The following is a 17,237-nucleotide window of genomic DNA, read 5'->3' on the forward strand; positions in this document are numbered from 1 at the left end:
AGCTATTTAAATATTCCCATCTCTTCTCAACCATCCCATCTTTCATCTTCTCCTCTTTTCTTTTCTCCTGCTGTCTCCTTTATTCTGCTGGAAGATATTAATGCCTAACAGGATTATATGTGTCTCTATCATGTGAGACACAAGATCACAAACCAAACCAAGCCCCCTGGGGAACAGCGGGATGGGAAGGATGAAACAAGGCCTTGTCTTCCCTGTCCTCCCCTCCATTCCTAAGGTATCCAGATGCTGGGACACGGGGATAGAGAATCAGAGAAAGGAAAGAGACAAATGGAGCGAGAGAGGAGTTTTGTCCAGAGATATCCGTCTCACTGGGATAGCATTGTCTCCAACCTCCCTGTCATGAACTCCAAAACAACTCCACTGTGGGCCACTTTGCCCATCTTTTAATTAAAACTTGAAAAGTTTCTTTCTGCACATATCACTATAAGATATGCAGCGTCCTGTCAGAATGAATGGGCAACTAAAGTGGCGAAGAAGCTGTGTAAAAGCAGTTTGAAACAGATTTTGAGTCATCCTGACCTCAGTCCAAAGGGCTCCCATTACTCCAGAGGCAGTCACAATTAGTTACCAACTCACTAGGTTTATGGTTCCTAAATTGAAATGTATCGCTCTTTAAAGCCTCCTCTCTAATTGTGTAGTCATTAATGGCCGATTCCCTATCTACACTGCATTGATGGGCACATAAAAACTCATCATGATAGACGAGCACAAGTGCAGTTGTTAAAGAGGTTTCCTCTTGTTCTGTCTCATCACCACTAGGGGGAGTAGAGTCCTGCGATGCAAGAGAAGAGGGATAACCACTTTCTCTGAGATGACATGAAAGATTGATGGATTCCTTCAAGCTTCATTGTCCAGAAGTAGAAACATGTGAGGCGCTGAATTAGCCTACATTCACATGACACGCACATACAATCACACAACTTACACAAACACAGAAGGAATAGTCTGCATAGCATCAGGGCTGTCGCCAGCATTTTAGAAATACTGAGGTCAGAGGTCCAAGTTCATTCAATGCAGCCCCTCCACCACACACCAGAAAGAGGGTACATTCTTTCTTTTCATTTGGATTTTTCAAATGCATTTTCTCACTTCTCACAAAGTATATTTTCCATAAATTTGAATTTCCTACATCGAAACGGTCGAAATGATACTTATTCCACACTGCCATGGTAAAAATGCTGGTGGAGAAATCCTTGAATACTTCATTTATTGCCCCTAAGTAGTCACATTTAATTATATATATATCATCATATTGAAAAACTTTGTTTTTAAGTGAGATTGAAAATGAAGTCCATTTCATGTTTTCTTAAATGAATGATTTAAGAGCTAAAATTTTGAGTGATGGGCACTTCAGGATGAATGATTATTTAAAAAAAAACGAGGTGTGTTTTAGGAGGGGGACCTTTTTTTTGGCAGATTTTACTTGAAGAAAAGTTCTTTGTTAACAATGTGATGTATAAAGTTATGTTCGTGTCTGACAGATGTTTTTCCTGCTGCAACAGTTTTTTTGGGGTGTTTTATAAGTCAATGTGGGCTACGCACTTGAGGAACGTGAGGAACTAACTGGAATCGGCCTATGAGATGCCTTTCATGTGCAAGTTTTTGACTGTAGGATGTAAAGTCCTCCCTTTAGATTGGTAAAACTGACAAATTCCCAGACAGATTACAAGACATGACCTTATAAAGCTATATACAACTCCTAGCATACTGAGAAGTAATAGTAATACTACTCATTATGATGGTGATAGCAATAATAGCAATAACAATGATATTATTCTAAATGTTATATAATAATAAAACAAGTTCTTCTGTGGGCGATTACAGTATGCATTTGGCTCATTCACTGCAGTTTCAGCAATACAACTACTGTATAATCTGACCTTCAATGTTAAGGCAAAAAATAATATAAAGTTCCCATTCGTCTTGGTAAATATCAAATGTTTGGTCTAAACAGCTCGATAATGAACGGAGATTGTACTGTTTTTTTTAGCGATGCATGTTCTTATATAATGGGCAGAAAGCCTGTTATGAAAGCCTCGGCACTGGATGGGTCAGATGTCCCAAAGATCATTACAAACAACACAGTGGGCTACGAATCCCCAGGGTAGGAAGAACAAACACAAGAGATAAAAGACAAAGATGAGGGAGTGCGGATATATATTCCGATGAAAAATAGGGCATCGTGATGATAAGAGTCAGAGAAGAGCAGGGGATTTGAAGGGGGATGCACTTTACAGTTTGTTATGCAGGCAGTTTAATTGTAGTAGTCACTTTGGGTTTGCTGCTGTTAATTGCTGATATGGAAATGGCAGTGTACTTTGAAAAAAAAGCTCTTTAAAAGGAGATCGTTGGTGGACAAGACTAAGTGAAAATTACACTGGATGGCGGGGCTTATATTCTTAGACATTAATATTCTTCACTTTATGACCCTCCTCTCCCACTGTCTCCACCCTGTTCTCACCCAGAGGGCTCATTATTATCAGTGGAGAGGGGTTGATCTACGCAGACACTCATATGAGAGCTGTCTGAAGGCATTACTGTACACACACTCCCCCAGTGTGAATGATTAGCAACCTATCATAAACAAGAGGGGCAGGCTGTTAAACATGGCCGCGAGGCAGGCTGCACAGATAGTCCATGTGCCCCCCTTCTTGCTCAGGCAAACACAAATTTAGTTCTTTGTGCACCACTAATACTCATCCACCTTCACTCACACACATGGCTCAGACACACAGATGCACTCTGACACATGACAAACCTCATATGCTATTTGGAGGAAGTATATTGAGCTACTTAGTGTTTAAGTCCTCCCAATTATTTAAATGCATGATGCAAGACTGACCCCACACTCTTTAGGCAATAGAGCAACCATTAGATTATCCAATGGACATTATAAAGACCAAAAATAACTAAAAACTTCACGTCACCACAGGCAACACCTCCACTTTGAATGTTCCTGAGACCTGGAGCTTTTTGTCAGATTAACAAAAAAGGAATTCATCTGAAAAGAAATCTGTATTCTTGGATGAAGCTGTAGTGGAACAACGCCAGAATTTGGTCATCTATTTTTTGCAAATTTCTATGAAATAATCATTGTTATTTTCATGTTGCCCTCTTACAAATTTATTTAAACCTGGAAAATGTCAAAGACATATATATAAAAAGACCTGACCTGTATATGTATTAGCTTTCCAGACATTTTTGGCTTCTTGTAGTCATGGTCCGAGAGTGTTTGAAGAAGGTCCTACATCACAACAGAATAACCCAGCCCACACATACATCGCCCTGTCCCTTGTTCCTAATGAGCTTTATCGCATTGGTCCTGCTTGACTTGTCATGCTAACTGGCACACATATATCCATATGTTCCACATGAGCAAGCAGAGGTGACAGGCTGGGTGGCAGAGCTGCTTTCTCAGTTACATCTGAGAGTTTTGCTGCAACAGCCAGCAGCAACAGCAAGTCAGCTTAACTCCATCTCTACTGTGCGTGTGTGCAGACTGCAATTAGTCATGAGAAGTGTTAACAGCATCCGCTTGTTCCTGTTCCTGGTGTTCAATGAGTCAAAAGATAAAAAGCAGACATGAACATTTGAATGGCGTATACCCGATATAGCTACCTGTGATACAGTATGCCCATGTGAAACTTTGAGCACATGCAGAACACATATAAACAGTACATAGCATGTGCTAGGAGAACCAAAAGAGAAAAACATCTATCAAATAACTACTCAAATGCACAACAAAATGAGCCTGATGTCTTAAAAAATGGTCTGTTGCCAGTGAGCAGAGACAGAATGATTGTGAGCATTAACTTAAGAAGGAAATTGTGAACTTGCTCAGTGTATCAGTCTAGAGGACAGAAATGGTGTTTAAAGTATTGTAGTCTGGAATCTGATTTCTGCAGACTGCGAGTAAACAGACAAGTTTTGACCTGTACCCATATTCTTTAATCATAGGGACACAAGGAAAGTAGGACACTGCTTAAACTAGAAATGAGCACAGTATTTTAATTATTTATATGTAGGCATATCATTCTGAGGAGACTGTGGGATTTGCCATAAATGTCAAGACTGAAAATTCAGAAATTATGACATAAAACAAAAGTTGCATTTAAGGCTACACTATTGTTTTAACTGTATTGTAAGCTGGTATTAGACAGATGGATCCATGAGAGTGTTTAAGTAGTAATTCCGTTAATTGAAGGGACAGTTCTACATAATCGAAAATTACCTTATATGCGTTCTTGCCCTGAGTTAGATGAGATCAATACCATCTGTCAGTTAGCTTTGCACAAAGACTGGAAACAGCTTGCCTGGCTCTGTCCAAAAGGTAAATCGAAAGCTCAATAATTAGTTTAATCTGTAAAAAAAAATCCCTTTACTCTGCCTATCATATTTATGCAGTGTTCGGTCTCTATCCTTGAACAACAATACTCAAAAGAGAAACAATTACAAATCCAATAATGATGCTTTGCAGCCTAACACATAGAACATTTAATTTTTTTATTTTTACATAGTTCATTAGAATGTGCAGTGTGAAAAAGGAGATATGTTGACATGTTTTTTGCCCATGTGTGATGTGGACTACTAATGCATCTGAGGTTTGGCAGAACAAAGCACAACAGAAAAATACAAAAAAGGAGAAAAAAGGGTTCTGAGTGACAATGTGAAATTCTGGCCCTAGTTTGATCTTTTCACAAGTTGCATAGCTCTATGCACCGGTCATACAAACTATCCATTAAATATTACAAATAAATGTGGAAATACATTTGGTACATCGGATACAAAAAGATGACCCTGAAGTGATGTAACAGGAAGCAAAGAGTCACGTGAAGTTACGTATTTAAACCAATACAGTCCTCAAAAACAACCTTAATTAAATTAGACAGTTGTAAAAAGGTAAAGCTCAAATGTCAGCAAAGGTCTATACAAATCTAACATGGAGCACACTGTTGGCCTGAAGTATGCCAATAAATACATTTCAAACTAAGTATGAAGAAAAAAAATCTTTTACAGGCTACACTAAAACCAGACACGTGCAAAAACCATGCCATTAAACATCAGTTAATGAACAGTTCTTAAAGCACTAAGCTAATCAAAAGAACAACAAATCATTAAAACCATATGGTCAGGAGAACTGTAAATAAAGAAACATTTGTGAACAAAAACGATCTCTAGTTGAACACTGTATTCCTCTCAAACCTAGTTGAGAAGAGATTTGATAAATAAATATAATCTGTTGTAGTTTCACATTAACATGGCAATCAAAAACTGTTCCTGTATCTAACAATTCACCTAAAGCTCGGCATTCAGCTTTGACAGGTTTTTAAAACTATCCACACAGATCTCTGTGACAGTGAAGCCGACGATGCGGCAGGAAGGCACCGTCGGAAAGTTGCAAGTCCACTGGATCTGGCTTTGCTCCTGAATGTCAGAAACAGAACCGTCGATATAAAACCGAGATGGACTGTTAGTGGTAGGACCGACCCTTATCCCTCCTCGTTTGGTATCTATAGTGATGGTTTTACAATCAAACACACTAGCTGTCCCAACGTAACAAGGAAAGGATGGCGCGGTGGTTGGAGGAGGTGCAAGAGTCTGATTCTGCCTTTGAAGACAAAGATCTTCACCAACCCTCCTCACATACGCGTCAGAAACAGTGCTGAGATCTCAGAGCTCGTCATGGTTCTTGGTGAGGTCCTCTCCGTAGTTGGTGGCCTGGCTTCCCACAAACATGTTCCAGTTTCCAAGGATCTCTTCTTTGGTCAGCATCTGGTCCTGAGGAGGGACAAGGGAATTGCAAGATAAGTACGTCTTACGTCGTTTAAAAATACGTGACAAAACAAATACATTTTGTTTTTTCTCAGGCCATGGCCACAGCAATGATACAATTCAAGTTGTATCCGTAAAGATGCATCTGTGCAGAATTCTAGCGTAAGCTGAAAAGGGTGAACATTTAAAAAGCACTTTCAAATGAATCATTAAGTGTGGACAAGACCTCATACACAAGATGACAAGAAATGGATCTTAAACACGTTGATGCAGCTGAAACAACGCACCTTGTCCTGGTCAGACTCGTACACCAGATGTCTTGCCTCAGCTTGTGCATGGTCGTAGTCTTGTGGCATAATCCAGTGGCGGATTTCGTCCTGGTCCATTTTACCATCTTTGTTCAGGTCTCGGAAGTCAGAGAACTGTTCCCTCTCAGTCTTGACCCAGTCCGGCTCTGGACCCCCGTCCTCATGAGCAAACATGTCGGCTGAAACGGCCAAGGACAATGGAATTGAAAAAGTTAAAGTTTTAAGTTAATGTTAAAAAACAACAAAAAAAAACAATTTACACCTAAAATGTTATCTTCGGTGATCCCAACCATAGTAGGCAGAAATATTTCACATTCAACAAACACAGCTTTCATTCCTTCATCAACACAAAATATATAGAAGGTATAAGTGGAATGCAGTTCAAAACCATAAATGAACAAAACCCAAAGACACATATACACACACACACACACACACACACACACGTAAAAGTGGGGGTAAATCAAAGAAAGGTAATGGATTTTGCTAATAAAACTATGCAAATAACAGCTATGCTGATGATACCCAACTGTATTTTCCTGTCTCTGTGACAACTGGCCTGTTGTTGCCCTTTTCTGTGTAGAAGGTTTACCATTATGAATTTCCATCTTTACTATATTTACTGTATTCTCATTTATCTGTTTTATGCTACTAATTTTTACTTTATGGTTGTTTTGCATTGGATAGCATATTGCTACGCTTAATTAATTTCAACCAATTCATTACTTAAACTTACCAATATACTCATCTTCATCCACGTGTCCGTCGCCGTTCTTGTCAATGTCCTCCAGGGTTTCCTGCATTCAGAATGAGTTAATTATGTCATTAAAAGGGAGACACAAGGGTCAACAATAGTGGAACTTACACTTTGAGTAATAAATGAGAAACATGTCGCCCCAGGCAGGATGAGTGAAGGTATGAGGGTCAGCTTACAGCTGGACTGGCAGACTGACACTATAATTACAGGATTCCCTGCTAATGAGAGCCAAACCCTCCACATTAAAAGATGATATACACGTTAGCAAACATTGTCTTTTAAAGCCCTGGTAGATGGTTCTCTCTCTCACATCCTGGATTTGACTGAATGGTTACTTAAAAGCTTGCTGTGTGAGCTGATCATTAGTTTACAACCACACACATGTACACTAATTGCAATGCATCTGGGCATAACACACGCAGCTACACAGATTAAAATTACTGTATGCATCCTTACCTGCAGGTGAGATGCCCTCTCTGAAACCTGCTGAATGATTAATAGCCATGTAGCTTCTGTAGTCTAATCGCTGACTAATAATAAACAAGAACATCCATCCATTTTCTTTACCCACTTAACCTGTGAAAGGTTGTGTGTAAACAAGAAAGGATATGTCCATTAAAAATATAAGACCTATAGACCACTATAGACTCCTGTAAATACTGACAGCGTGACAGACGCTCTGTACATTTCAGAAGCATCCAAGAGGCCCATCACAATCACATTAGTCTATAACTTTCAGTTCAGTCAGTAACATACCTGTCATAGTTTACTACTATGGCCAATACTATACAAAGGAGTTGGATTAATAGTCTAAATCCCATATCATTAAACCAGGAATAAGGGTGTAACAAGCAATGGCGTCTAACAACATATTCAACCAACCAATCTGCTCAAAGTGCTGATTGGTTGGTTGAATATGTTGTTAGAGTCCAGAATCGTCCACAGGTCATACTAAAAATTAACCTGGCATACCAAACATAAGCCAGCATGACGAAGGAAATGTAATGTATTCGAAAGAGGTGTAATGTGCGAATGTGTGTTGTGATATAGATTTGAAATTATAACATCCAGCCCTACTATACAGTTGACCTTATTATAATGACAGCAGTCAGAAAGCCATCTTGTAAGCCTTTAGGGAAAGCAGAGGAAAATAAAAAGCAAATGGAAATTAGAGTTAAATATCAAAAGTTCAGATTAAGAATGGTATACAATGTACACACAATGTATGTACTACCACTAGCTTATGGGTATTGAGAAATGTTGGCTGGAAGAATCCATGGTTCTTCATAACACCACAGATCAAAGGCAGACAGGTAACCAACCTACAACTATATTGGAGGCTCTGTGGCGACCTGGAGGTGAACCATACTCATGTGTCCGGAGTTGCACTAAACTAAAGCCTTTCTGGGACAATATTTACACAACAATAAAAGACATTATGGGATATGCCATTCCAAACAACTGTGCTGTTATACACTGTACCTACTAGAGGAAACGGAGCAGGCTATCCAAGGATGAAAGAAACCTCTCAGTGTTTTTTCTCAGTTTACAGTGTAATGCAGTGGAGGTCTCTGGCCTCTGAAAGCAGATATCAGCAGGTAGATACGTGAAGCCGGACATTTAAACAGAGGGCTTCGTTATGTGAATGAGTTTGTAGGTGCACAGTTGACTCAGTGAGATGACTTCATGTTCCTGCCTGAACCTGCACTACAAGCTCCATTAGTGATCTGTCTGGCTAGCCTACACTTATGTCCTTTCTAAAGCTGTAAAGTATCTTTTTTTCCTTTTCTTTCCCCACGTAAACCATCAATTACTCATTGTTGCATGGTTGTGTGAAAGATGTGTGTTATCGAAAACGAGTCTAACCACTTTTGTGAGAAACAGGCTAAGCTTCCACAAGATTCACCACAATTAGTGAAGACGCCACTGGCTGGCAACATTCGATGATGTCATAAAAATGAGAGATTAATAATTAACTCTGTCAAATGGGTAGTACAACTTTTATGAACATAGCAGCATAGTGCATCACTGCTAACATTTGCCACGCAACTGTTCCATGAAGCCAAATTTATATTTAAAGATTGGGTCTTAAATGGGACAGTTGGTCTATCCCACTGGACCTGTTCCAAAAAAAATACAGAAAGTCAATAATTTCCCTGCCCAGTTAAAATTGCATAAGTAGTTATCCAAATGTAGCACATTCATCCAAGTGGCCCATAAGATTAAAGACACGGAGTAGAAACTCAAATCTGTTCCAGTAATTAAATAATATCTCTTAGTGGACAGACAAATTGCAAAACTCTAAATTTAGGGAATTTCATTTTCTCCTACATGCAAATCTGAACTGTGCTTAGTGTACCCACAGACAGACTAGCCTTGCCCCTTTCTAATCATACTTAATTACCATGTGGTTACAGAGGGCTTACCAGAACCACAATATCCCTCATGTGTTCAAATTCCTCAGGGTGAAGGAAGGATGTAAACTCTTCTCTGTCTGCTGCAAGGTCCCTGTTCAGATCAGCTGTTTGAAACCTCCTCTCATCACGAGGGAGCATCTTCTTGAAGCTGAACTGGTCTGTTGCTTCATCAAACTCCTCCGGATTGGCTAAAGAAGAGGAATTAAAATCAGGTTACTGTCATGTGTATAAATAGCTACTTTATTACTGTATGTAAAAAAAGAAAGGACATAGCTGCCGAAAACACCCATACCGAGGTAGTATCCGTATGTGGCTTGCTTGTACTCATCCCATGAAATCTTGTTGTCTTTGTTCAGGTCGTAATCTGTCCACACCTTTGCCACATTCTCATAAACGTAACGCTTCTGTACACGTTTTATCCAAGCCTTGAGTTCGGCTGTGGTGATGTAGCCATCGACGTTGCCGTCTATCCGATCCACTATTTTACTGTAAAGCAAGAGAATAAAGACAGGGAGCATTTGTTAGAGTTATTATATATACTTTCAACACTCAAACAAGATGTTGAAGATCCAATATAGGCACTTTAGCTTATTTTCAAGGATAATTGACGAGCACAAAAGGCAAGTGTTTGTGCTGTCTCACCTCAAAACACTGAGCTACTATTTTTTACCAGCAGACAGGAGAGAAAACAAATATTTGGTAGTACCATTTTTACTATTACGAGATGTGGCTTCTGCAGGGAGGAGCAGGCAACCCCCTTTCAGTGAAGAATGCAGTGTAGCTGGGGTGTATTCTTAGACCTGGGTTGCCACGTTGTGATGTTACAGGGGTGACAGGGTCCTCCCACTCTCCTCACCACAGGAAAGAGTTTTCTTTGGGAGGAAAGCCCATTTAGCCAACGTGTGTTAGGCTACATGGTGCCAACTTGACATCTAGGCAGTGGCGAAAAAACACTTTGAAGCACACAAACAGAACCACGTAGCAGATGAAGTGTAGACTATACAGTGACAGCAGCTATATATGAAGACTGTCTACTGCCACACAACTTTACTCAAACTTCACTACTTACAAATGGTTCTTTAATGACGATGTATAATTAAGATTTCGGCTGAGCAATTTACTCTGTAGATTAGGAGTGTGTGCGAATAGTACGGGTGGCGCAATAATGCAGCGTTTTATCTAGTCTTGTAGATTTGCTGGCATGCACATCTTTCTCAGGCACTTGTGCTCATGTTGTTAAATTTTAATGTCCTTAGCCTGAAAGGTTACACGCAACACACTCCATGAGAGAAGTGAGTGTGCGGGATTGACAAAAACAAAGGCTCAAATGACCCTGTGACAATAACACCAAGAGACTGATATCAAAACCAGCTCATGTGTCAGAGTAATGATGTGCTTACCTGAGCCTGTCTTTGCTCTCCTCGGGGGTGAGTTGGTCAAATGTTCTGGCCTCCTCTTTGCCAAGAAAGGCCTCATGGTCGTATTGGAAGCTTTTATTGTCTTCGTGGGCAGGCCTTCCCAGTTCTGGGTCATGAAGAACTCTCTCTTTTCTTAACGTTGGCTTGCCGTGCACCACAACAGTGCACAGAAGCGCAGCATACACGAAGGAGAAGACGTCCATCAGTCAGTGATGAAGATGGAGGTTCTTAGTTATAAACAGGCCTGTGACACTACAATGCACAATAAGCAAGCGGCTGTGTAGTCACTTTCACTGCTTGTATCGAACGACACACACTAACTTTTCTTCCTGTCTTCAGCAGCGATGTGTGCAACAATGTTACAGCTGCGCAATAACCAAACCTGTAGAGAGGACCTGAGGCTGCAGACAGGTCCACTGAGAATACCTCCAGTCCTCACTCAAACGGTTTTAGGCAATCCTGTCCCCCTTTGAGAACTTGCGCCCTATTTCCTAAGGGAGGGATGCAACCAAACAGGGATTTTCTGCCGCCTTACGTACAGCCAATCACAGTGTCCGTTTCAGGCAGGGCCCAGCCTCCTCCGCTGCCAGGATCCCTGCCATTGGTCCGCAGGATGTCGGTAACACGAGAGGGATTCAGGGCGCCACGTTGCACGCTGACGCTCAAACTCAGCTCACTATAGAGTCAGAATGTGTCAGTCTGAAACCAGTAAGGAGGGAAAATACGAAATTGTTACAGCTCTACAACTAAAACCTACAGAGCTGCTCAGCTCATGTATCATGGTCGTGTTCCCACTCGTACCAACATGCACCCGCCATTACGGCGTGCCTGTGTGTAAATGTTACGAGCGTACAGGTATGGACGACGTTCAAGCCCCCATTAATTATGCACTGTCACCCACATATATGCAACCCTGTAGTATTGTCTCTGCTTTAGTTTGTAATGTAACAAACAAAGCAGGAAGTTGTTGAAAACTAACAACAATGCACTTAAAAATCTTTTAGGTGGCCTGGGCACATGTTCAGACATTGTGTTTGTGTGTTTTAGAGGCACTGTTGTGAGTCTTTGGACAAAATGAAGTGAATACTGAGTACATACTTTTGTTAATGATATACTTCAATAGTAGTATGCACTCAGCACATTGCACCACCTAGAGAGTGAGAAAATGTAGCCTATGTTTGGTTTCTGAACAAAAGCTGTTTGGATATCCCCTAGAATATATCTTTGCACATTCCTGCAGCTCTTTTATTGTAATTTTTTCTATTCTATAGGCTATTTATGTTTATCTATGCACCAAAACACCAAAAATAAAATATTCTGGGTGTGATGCTTAGGTCCAGCACCAACAGAGCTAGTTCAGTTCATTCATTTAGTGGCAAAAGCATTTAGTAAGCAACTCTGTTAGAAAATGGCTGGAGTAGTCACCATTTTGTTATGTTTACCTGTTGTGAGATACTGGGAGAAGGGTACTTGGATAAGGGTATTGCAGTATTTCTAAGTAAAAAAGAGCATCCAAAGAAAATATTTGCCTAATGCTGGGGAGGGTCTCACACTTGGATTTTCTTTTTCCTGAACTACTTTTGAGTTCCCTCACATTTTTTGCATTCCCACTGATCCATAGGGACAGTTACTTTGTTGGTCCAGTCCAGTTCTAATACACTGCCAGTTTAGGGAAACACTCAGATGCAAATACTACAGAAAGGAGAAATAATGTGACACTTTACATCATGCATTTATTGCACATTACTCTATCCTACTCCATTATACAGCCACTGGCTGTAAGCACAACTGCTGCTTCTCTGCCTGGCTCTAGTGGCTGGAGCTGTGGCTGTGGATATTGCTCAGACTATGACTACATTTGTGGTTAAATCTATGATGCTTTGGATATGGCTATGGTAGCTGCAGGCCTACTGTAATTACTTTTTAGAGCTTCTATTAAAATTAGCCAAGAAAACATTGTAAAGCCACATAGGATTTAAAGCCACGGTGCTTCTATCGAATTTGACAAATGTGTTACCAATACACCACAGGAGTTCAAGAATACAGTAACTTCATTAACGCTCAGCCAGCTCAACAATGTCAATTCACTTCACACAAACAACCCCAGCATGTAGTTAGTGTTATACCCCTTAAAAACGAATGTGTCACATCCTTAATCACACCAATGCACAGCCATGACTACAGCCACAACCAGTGACAACAACAGCAAAAGATATTTCATGGCTGTAGTCATAATCACAGCTTTTTTTAAGTGCAAAGTTAACTTATTCCAATTCCTGGCACCATGGAGCCTAAAGGAACCTTTACATGGAAAGTTTTGCAATGAGTTCTACACAGTGAGATTTAAAATTTGGTAAAAAACACTGGTATCGGATCATACTCTGTATTGGGAGATACCCTGAGTTAGGGTATTGGGAGAGAAAAAGTTATATCAGTGCATCCTGGTATTAAACCTAGACAAGCACAAGGCAGCAACACTCTCAAGTCTATAGTATGCCTGTTACTGTGCTATTATGGAGGTGTCCCGGTTTTGTTAACTTCATGCTTGCAACAATGTTTTGAGAAAGATGCAGAAATAGTTTGCATGGGAAGAGGGTGCAATCGTATGACTAGAAGAATCACATTACTCAGAAGCATCTCAACATGCTGTAATATGGAAGAGCAGACTCCGTACCCTGGAAACAACTTGCTGACACTGCCGTGCCTAATCCTCCTTCGTGGGCAGGAGAGACATGTACTTTGCCATTCATCAGTAGCATAATAAGCCAGCACATGGCACTTAGCTGTTTAGCATAAATAGTACACCCCGATTTATGATTATAAAGGGGCCCTGGGGCTAACTAGCCTCTTTATTCAATTAATGAATAGTTAAAATATTTAAATTAGTCCTGCCTGGTCAATTTGAATCAGTGTGTTGTGCAGACATGAAGAAATACAAATGTGTTTTTCCCAGTGAGATACATCTTTAAAATGTACTAAAAATGTATAAATCAACAGAAACTTTATAAAGTCTGGGCTATATTAAAATAAAAATACTTATTGATATTAGACTAACAAGCTTGATCTACAAGAAGAAATTATATTTTTTGTAAACAATATTATAGATGTTTCAACTTTAGCCATGGCGCCTAACTATATATTAACTATTTACAGTATATTAAAATATATACCATTTTATCGGCGTTGTCCCCGGTTAACAGTGGATGCTTCTGAGGCACAGCCAATGTGTTAAAGGTTATCGGGAAGTTGGAATTAATCTCAAACAATAGTAGCATGGTTGAACAACTGCAGGCATTAACATGTTGGAGAGAGAAAGTAGATGGGAAGAGTGGCTTTCAACATGAATATTTCACTGAGGAATAGAAAAGGGAGGGGGTTGCAGCTACAGGGGTGTTCAGTTAACCATGAGATTACACACACTGCAGAAGGCATTTGGTTAATGTAATTAAGAAAACCCTATGGTGGAAGACACAGAGCATTAGTGTCCGCGATATACAGTTCTGTGTGGCCTTTCCTTCCCCACGCTCACAGCTACAGACTATTTATCTGATTCACAATAAAAAAACATTTTGGTGGAGCAAAAGCTTTGTAGTTTGTTTATGCGTGAAAAATTAATCAGAACATGTGCATATTTAAGTGCTTATGAATAACAGATCTTACACTAATTTATGGAAGTGAATGTGACTGTTACCATAAAATTCAAAGTTTTTTTTTTTTATATATTACATATTGGTGGTAGTAGACAAAGTAATTACCTGGAAGGAAATGTGTCTTGTTTTGAAGATAACTGTTTGATTATTCAGCAATGTTTTATTCAATATTAGTAGAAAAATAAGCAGTCTCTTCTTGAAGCTTTTTGAACAGATGTACCCCTATTTTTAATGAAGATAAAGGCAGAATCGCATAGATGTTGTTAAGGTAATTTCTCAGCTTTTTGCTGTCAAAGCTTAGTTTGTTGCTTGACCAAATCGAGGTAAAGTTAAGAGTGTGCTTTGCTCTGTGCTGTCAGTCAGCTGCAACTCAGGCCAAGTTCATCTTCCTGTTTTGCTTCATCAGATCAGGGATCAGAGTGGAAAACAATTCAAACTTATAACACAATGATAATTTTAATGTTACACCCATGTTATACCCAAAAAAGTCCCGTTTGCTATATAATATTTGAATTCAAGCTAATCACTTAGTTGAAAAAATGAATTGGCAACTATATTTTGATAATAGATTCATTGTTTTAGTCATAGTTCAAACATTTCTCTTCTCAAATGTAAGGATTTAATGATTTCCTTTCATTTATGATAGTTGAATGAATATCTATGGCTTTTGGGCTGTAGTTGCAGCCCTAGTTTAAAAAGGGAAAACATGTATAAAATGTGCCCAAAATGTATCTTAGATTCTTCAATAAAGGTGCTAGCTAACATTTTCCTTACGTTGTTGTGTAAAAGAGTCAAAAAAGCAGATTAGACTAAAACAATCACCGGCTCATCAAAAAAAAACAATGAATCTTATTATAAACATGTGCTCATTTATCTAGAGCAGGCCTACCTGCCGTACATCATCCTCGTAGGAGAGAGAATTTGGCACATTTATTGTTGTGACCTTTGAAACTACAATGTCATTATTTCTTAATTTACTTCTCTGCTTTATTTTCGTCAGGCACCGTAATTCCACCAAAGTTCCTCCATTTATTTTTTCAAATTGTTTGGGGTTGCAGTGTGTTCTTGGGATTTCCCTGTGCTGTTCTTAATGAATATGAGTTTTGTGTCACCTACACTACAACAGTTTTTAGTCAGGTTTCAGGTTGGTGGAAGAGTTGAAGTACAATATTGATTTGACTGAACAATAACAGGGAATATAGAGTCCCTCATCACACAATTACTCTCCACAATTTCCCTCTCCCTTGTGAATTTTCATAGTTATAATAACTCACCGCCCCTACTATTCTGGATAGATTAATAAACTTCCCATTGCTGCCACATAGGAGAAAAGAAACCTTTGCTCTGTTTAATGACAACTGTAAAGTGGAGGCAATCATGGGATGCCTCCCATGACATTTCCCCGTTCCTGTCCGCTCCACTTATCTTAGACAAATAGCCGTGCCAGGCCACTATCGAGATGAAGCGTTTTCCCCGAGTCATTACGTCTGTCACTGGGGCCATTTCCATATTGAAAAATCTGAAACAATAAACGACGCCTGAGCCTTTAATAACTGTGAAGGAATCATATTTGGAAAATTGCATTGAAGCAATAACCTTTTCTCCCTGTAATTAGATGACAGAGAGGTCCTGGTTTTAATTAAGTCAGCAATTTATAGTCGCACAGCCATACCTCAGCGTGCTGATTAGTATAGGAGGGATCACAGAACAGCGTTGCCTCAATTTGAACAGATTTGATCTAGTAATTACTGTGTTATATGGCAAAGGCCGCAGCCAGTCTCAGACTCAAGACACTCTTGATGCAGTGCTCCGTGAAGCATGGCCCTTCCCATCGTTACTTGAGCTGCAAATATGTGGCGAGCAAGTGTCTGTCTGAATAGGTCTTCAAAGGGGGTCATCAACAGAGGACATAATGTTTGAGGAGGCATATTAAGGTGTGTGTGTGTGTGTGTGTGTGTGTGTGTGTGTGTGTGTGTGTGTGTGTGTGTGTGTGTGTGTGTGTGTGAGGGGGGATTTGTTTTGGTGCAGCATCATTTTATGCTGCATCTTAATTGATCCCATTGGTCACTGTTAAACGTTAACATTTGCAGGAGGGGGCAGAACAGTTGCTGTTTTAGTGCTGTGTTAATAAACATGGCAATTTACTGTCAATTTATGTCCTGACAGGTCGTAATGGAGACCATGAAAAGAAGATTAGCTGGAGCTGTTACAGCAGACCGTCTGGGGACCGCCATCATGAGACTGTGGGGACCAGCGCTTGTCGTGTGAGCTGGCACCCCTCTGGCTTTCTGTAGCTGTCCACATGATTGACATTAATGGTCTAGTTTTTGGAAAGAATGGTAAATTTGTGTTCTCTCTTTTGAGAATATGACATTCATCACTTTATACAGACATGCACCTATTGGCGATCAGAACAATAGCACAAGGCAGCCCCCTTGACACATCATTAGTGACATCAAACAGATGCTTGTGATCTGTGCCGCTAATTTCATTAGCTTCTCCAGCTAACCACAACAGTGTGGTAAAGGCCTGTGTTGCAACTAAGGAAGAGGTGCAAAAACTTGAGAGGTTTTTGGTTTCCTTGTTTGATATATGGTGCTCATTTGCCTTTATTCTCTACTATATACGTATGTTAATTTGTGTGTCTTACAGCATCTGAAATTAGCTACATCCTTCATGGGGAGTAAGGTATACAATATCATGTTCTGCAAAAAACTCAATGATTTGACAATACTGTGACACATTATAAGGGGTAGGATGTCTTTAAAATTGAACTGGAAGTGCACACACCTGGTAGAGATCAGAAGAACATTGCATGTAGGCTCCTCATGTAGACTACTTCCAATCTAAGCAATGTGAATCCTAGCGGCCTAATGGGAGAATGGGGTTAATTA

General features: G+C 39.8%; 1 protein-coding gene across 1 annotated transcript; it reads right to left on the reverse strand.

The window, feature by feature from the left end:
- Positions 1-4,510: 4,510 nt before the first annotated feature.
- On the reverse strand, positions 4,511-11,191 carry rcn1 (reticulocalbin 1, EF-hand calcium binding domain). Its single transcript, XM_078250493.1, has 6 exons — positions 10,676-11,191; positions 9,568-9,761; positions 9,285-9,463; positions 6,838-6,898; positions 6,081-6,280; positions 4,511-5,799 (listed from the first exon to the last, which is right to left on the reverse strand). The coding sequence occupies exons 1-6, from the start codon at positions 10,894-10,896 to the stop codon at positions 5,692-5,694; spliced, it is 963 nt and encodes a 320-aa protein (XP_078106619.1). The 5' UTR covers positions 10,897-11,191; the 3' UTR covers positions 4,511-5,691.
- Between the last annotated feature and the right edge of the window lie 6,046 nt (positions 11,192-17,237).

This window comes from Sander vitreus, chromosome 1 (genome assembly GCF_031162955.1).
Source record: "Sander vitreus isolate 19-12246 chromosome 1, sanVit1, whole genome shotgun sequence".
NCBI lineage: Eukaryota > Metazoa > Chordata > Actinopteri > Perciformes > Percidae > Sander > Sander vitreus.

Excerpts from the sequence above, each read along its gene's own strand:
- rcn1 (XM_078250493.1), bottom strand. The coding sequence starts at position 10,896 with ATGGACGTCTTCTCCTTCGTGTATGCTGCGCTTCTGTGCACTGTTGTG. Across the intron at positions 9,762-10,675 it reads GAGAGCAAAGACAGGCTCAG|TAAAATAGTGGATCGGATAG; the intron begins GTAAGCACATCA and ends CTTGCTTTACAG. Across the intron at positions 6,281-6,837 it reads GGATGAAGATGAGTATATTG|CCGACATGTTTGCTCATGAG; the intron begins GTAAGTTTAAGT and ends TGGCCGTTTCAG.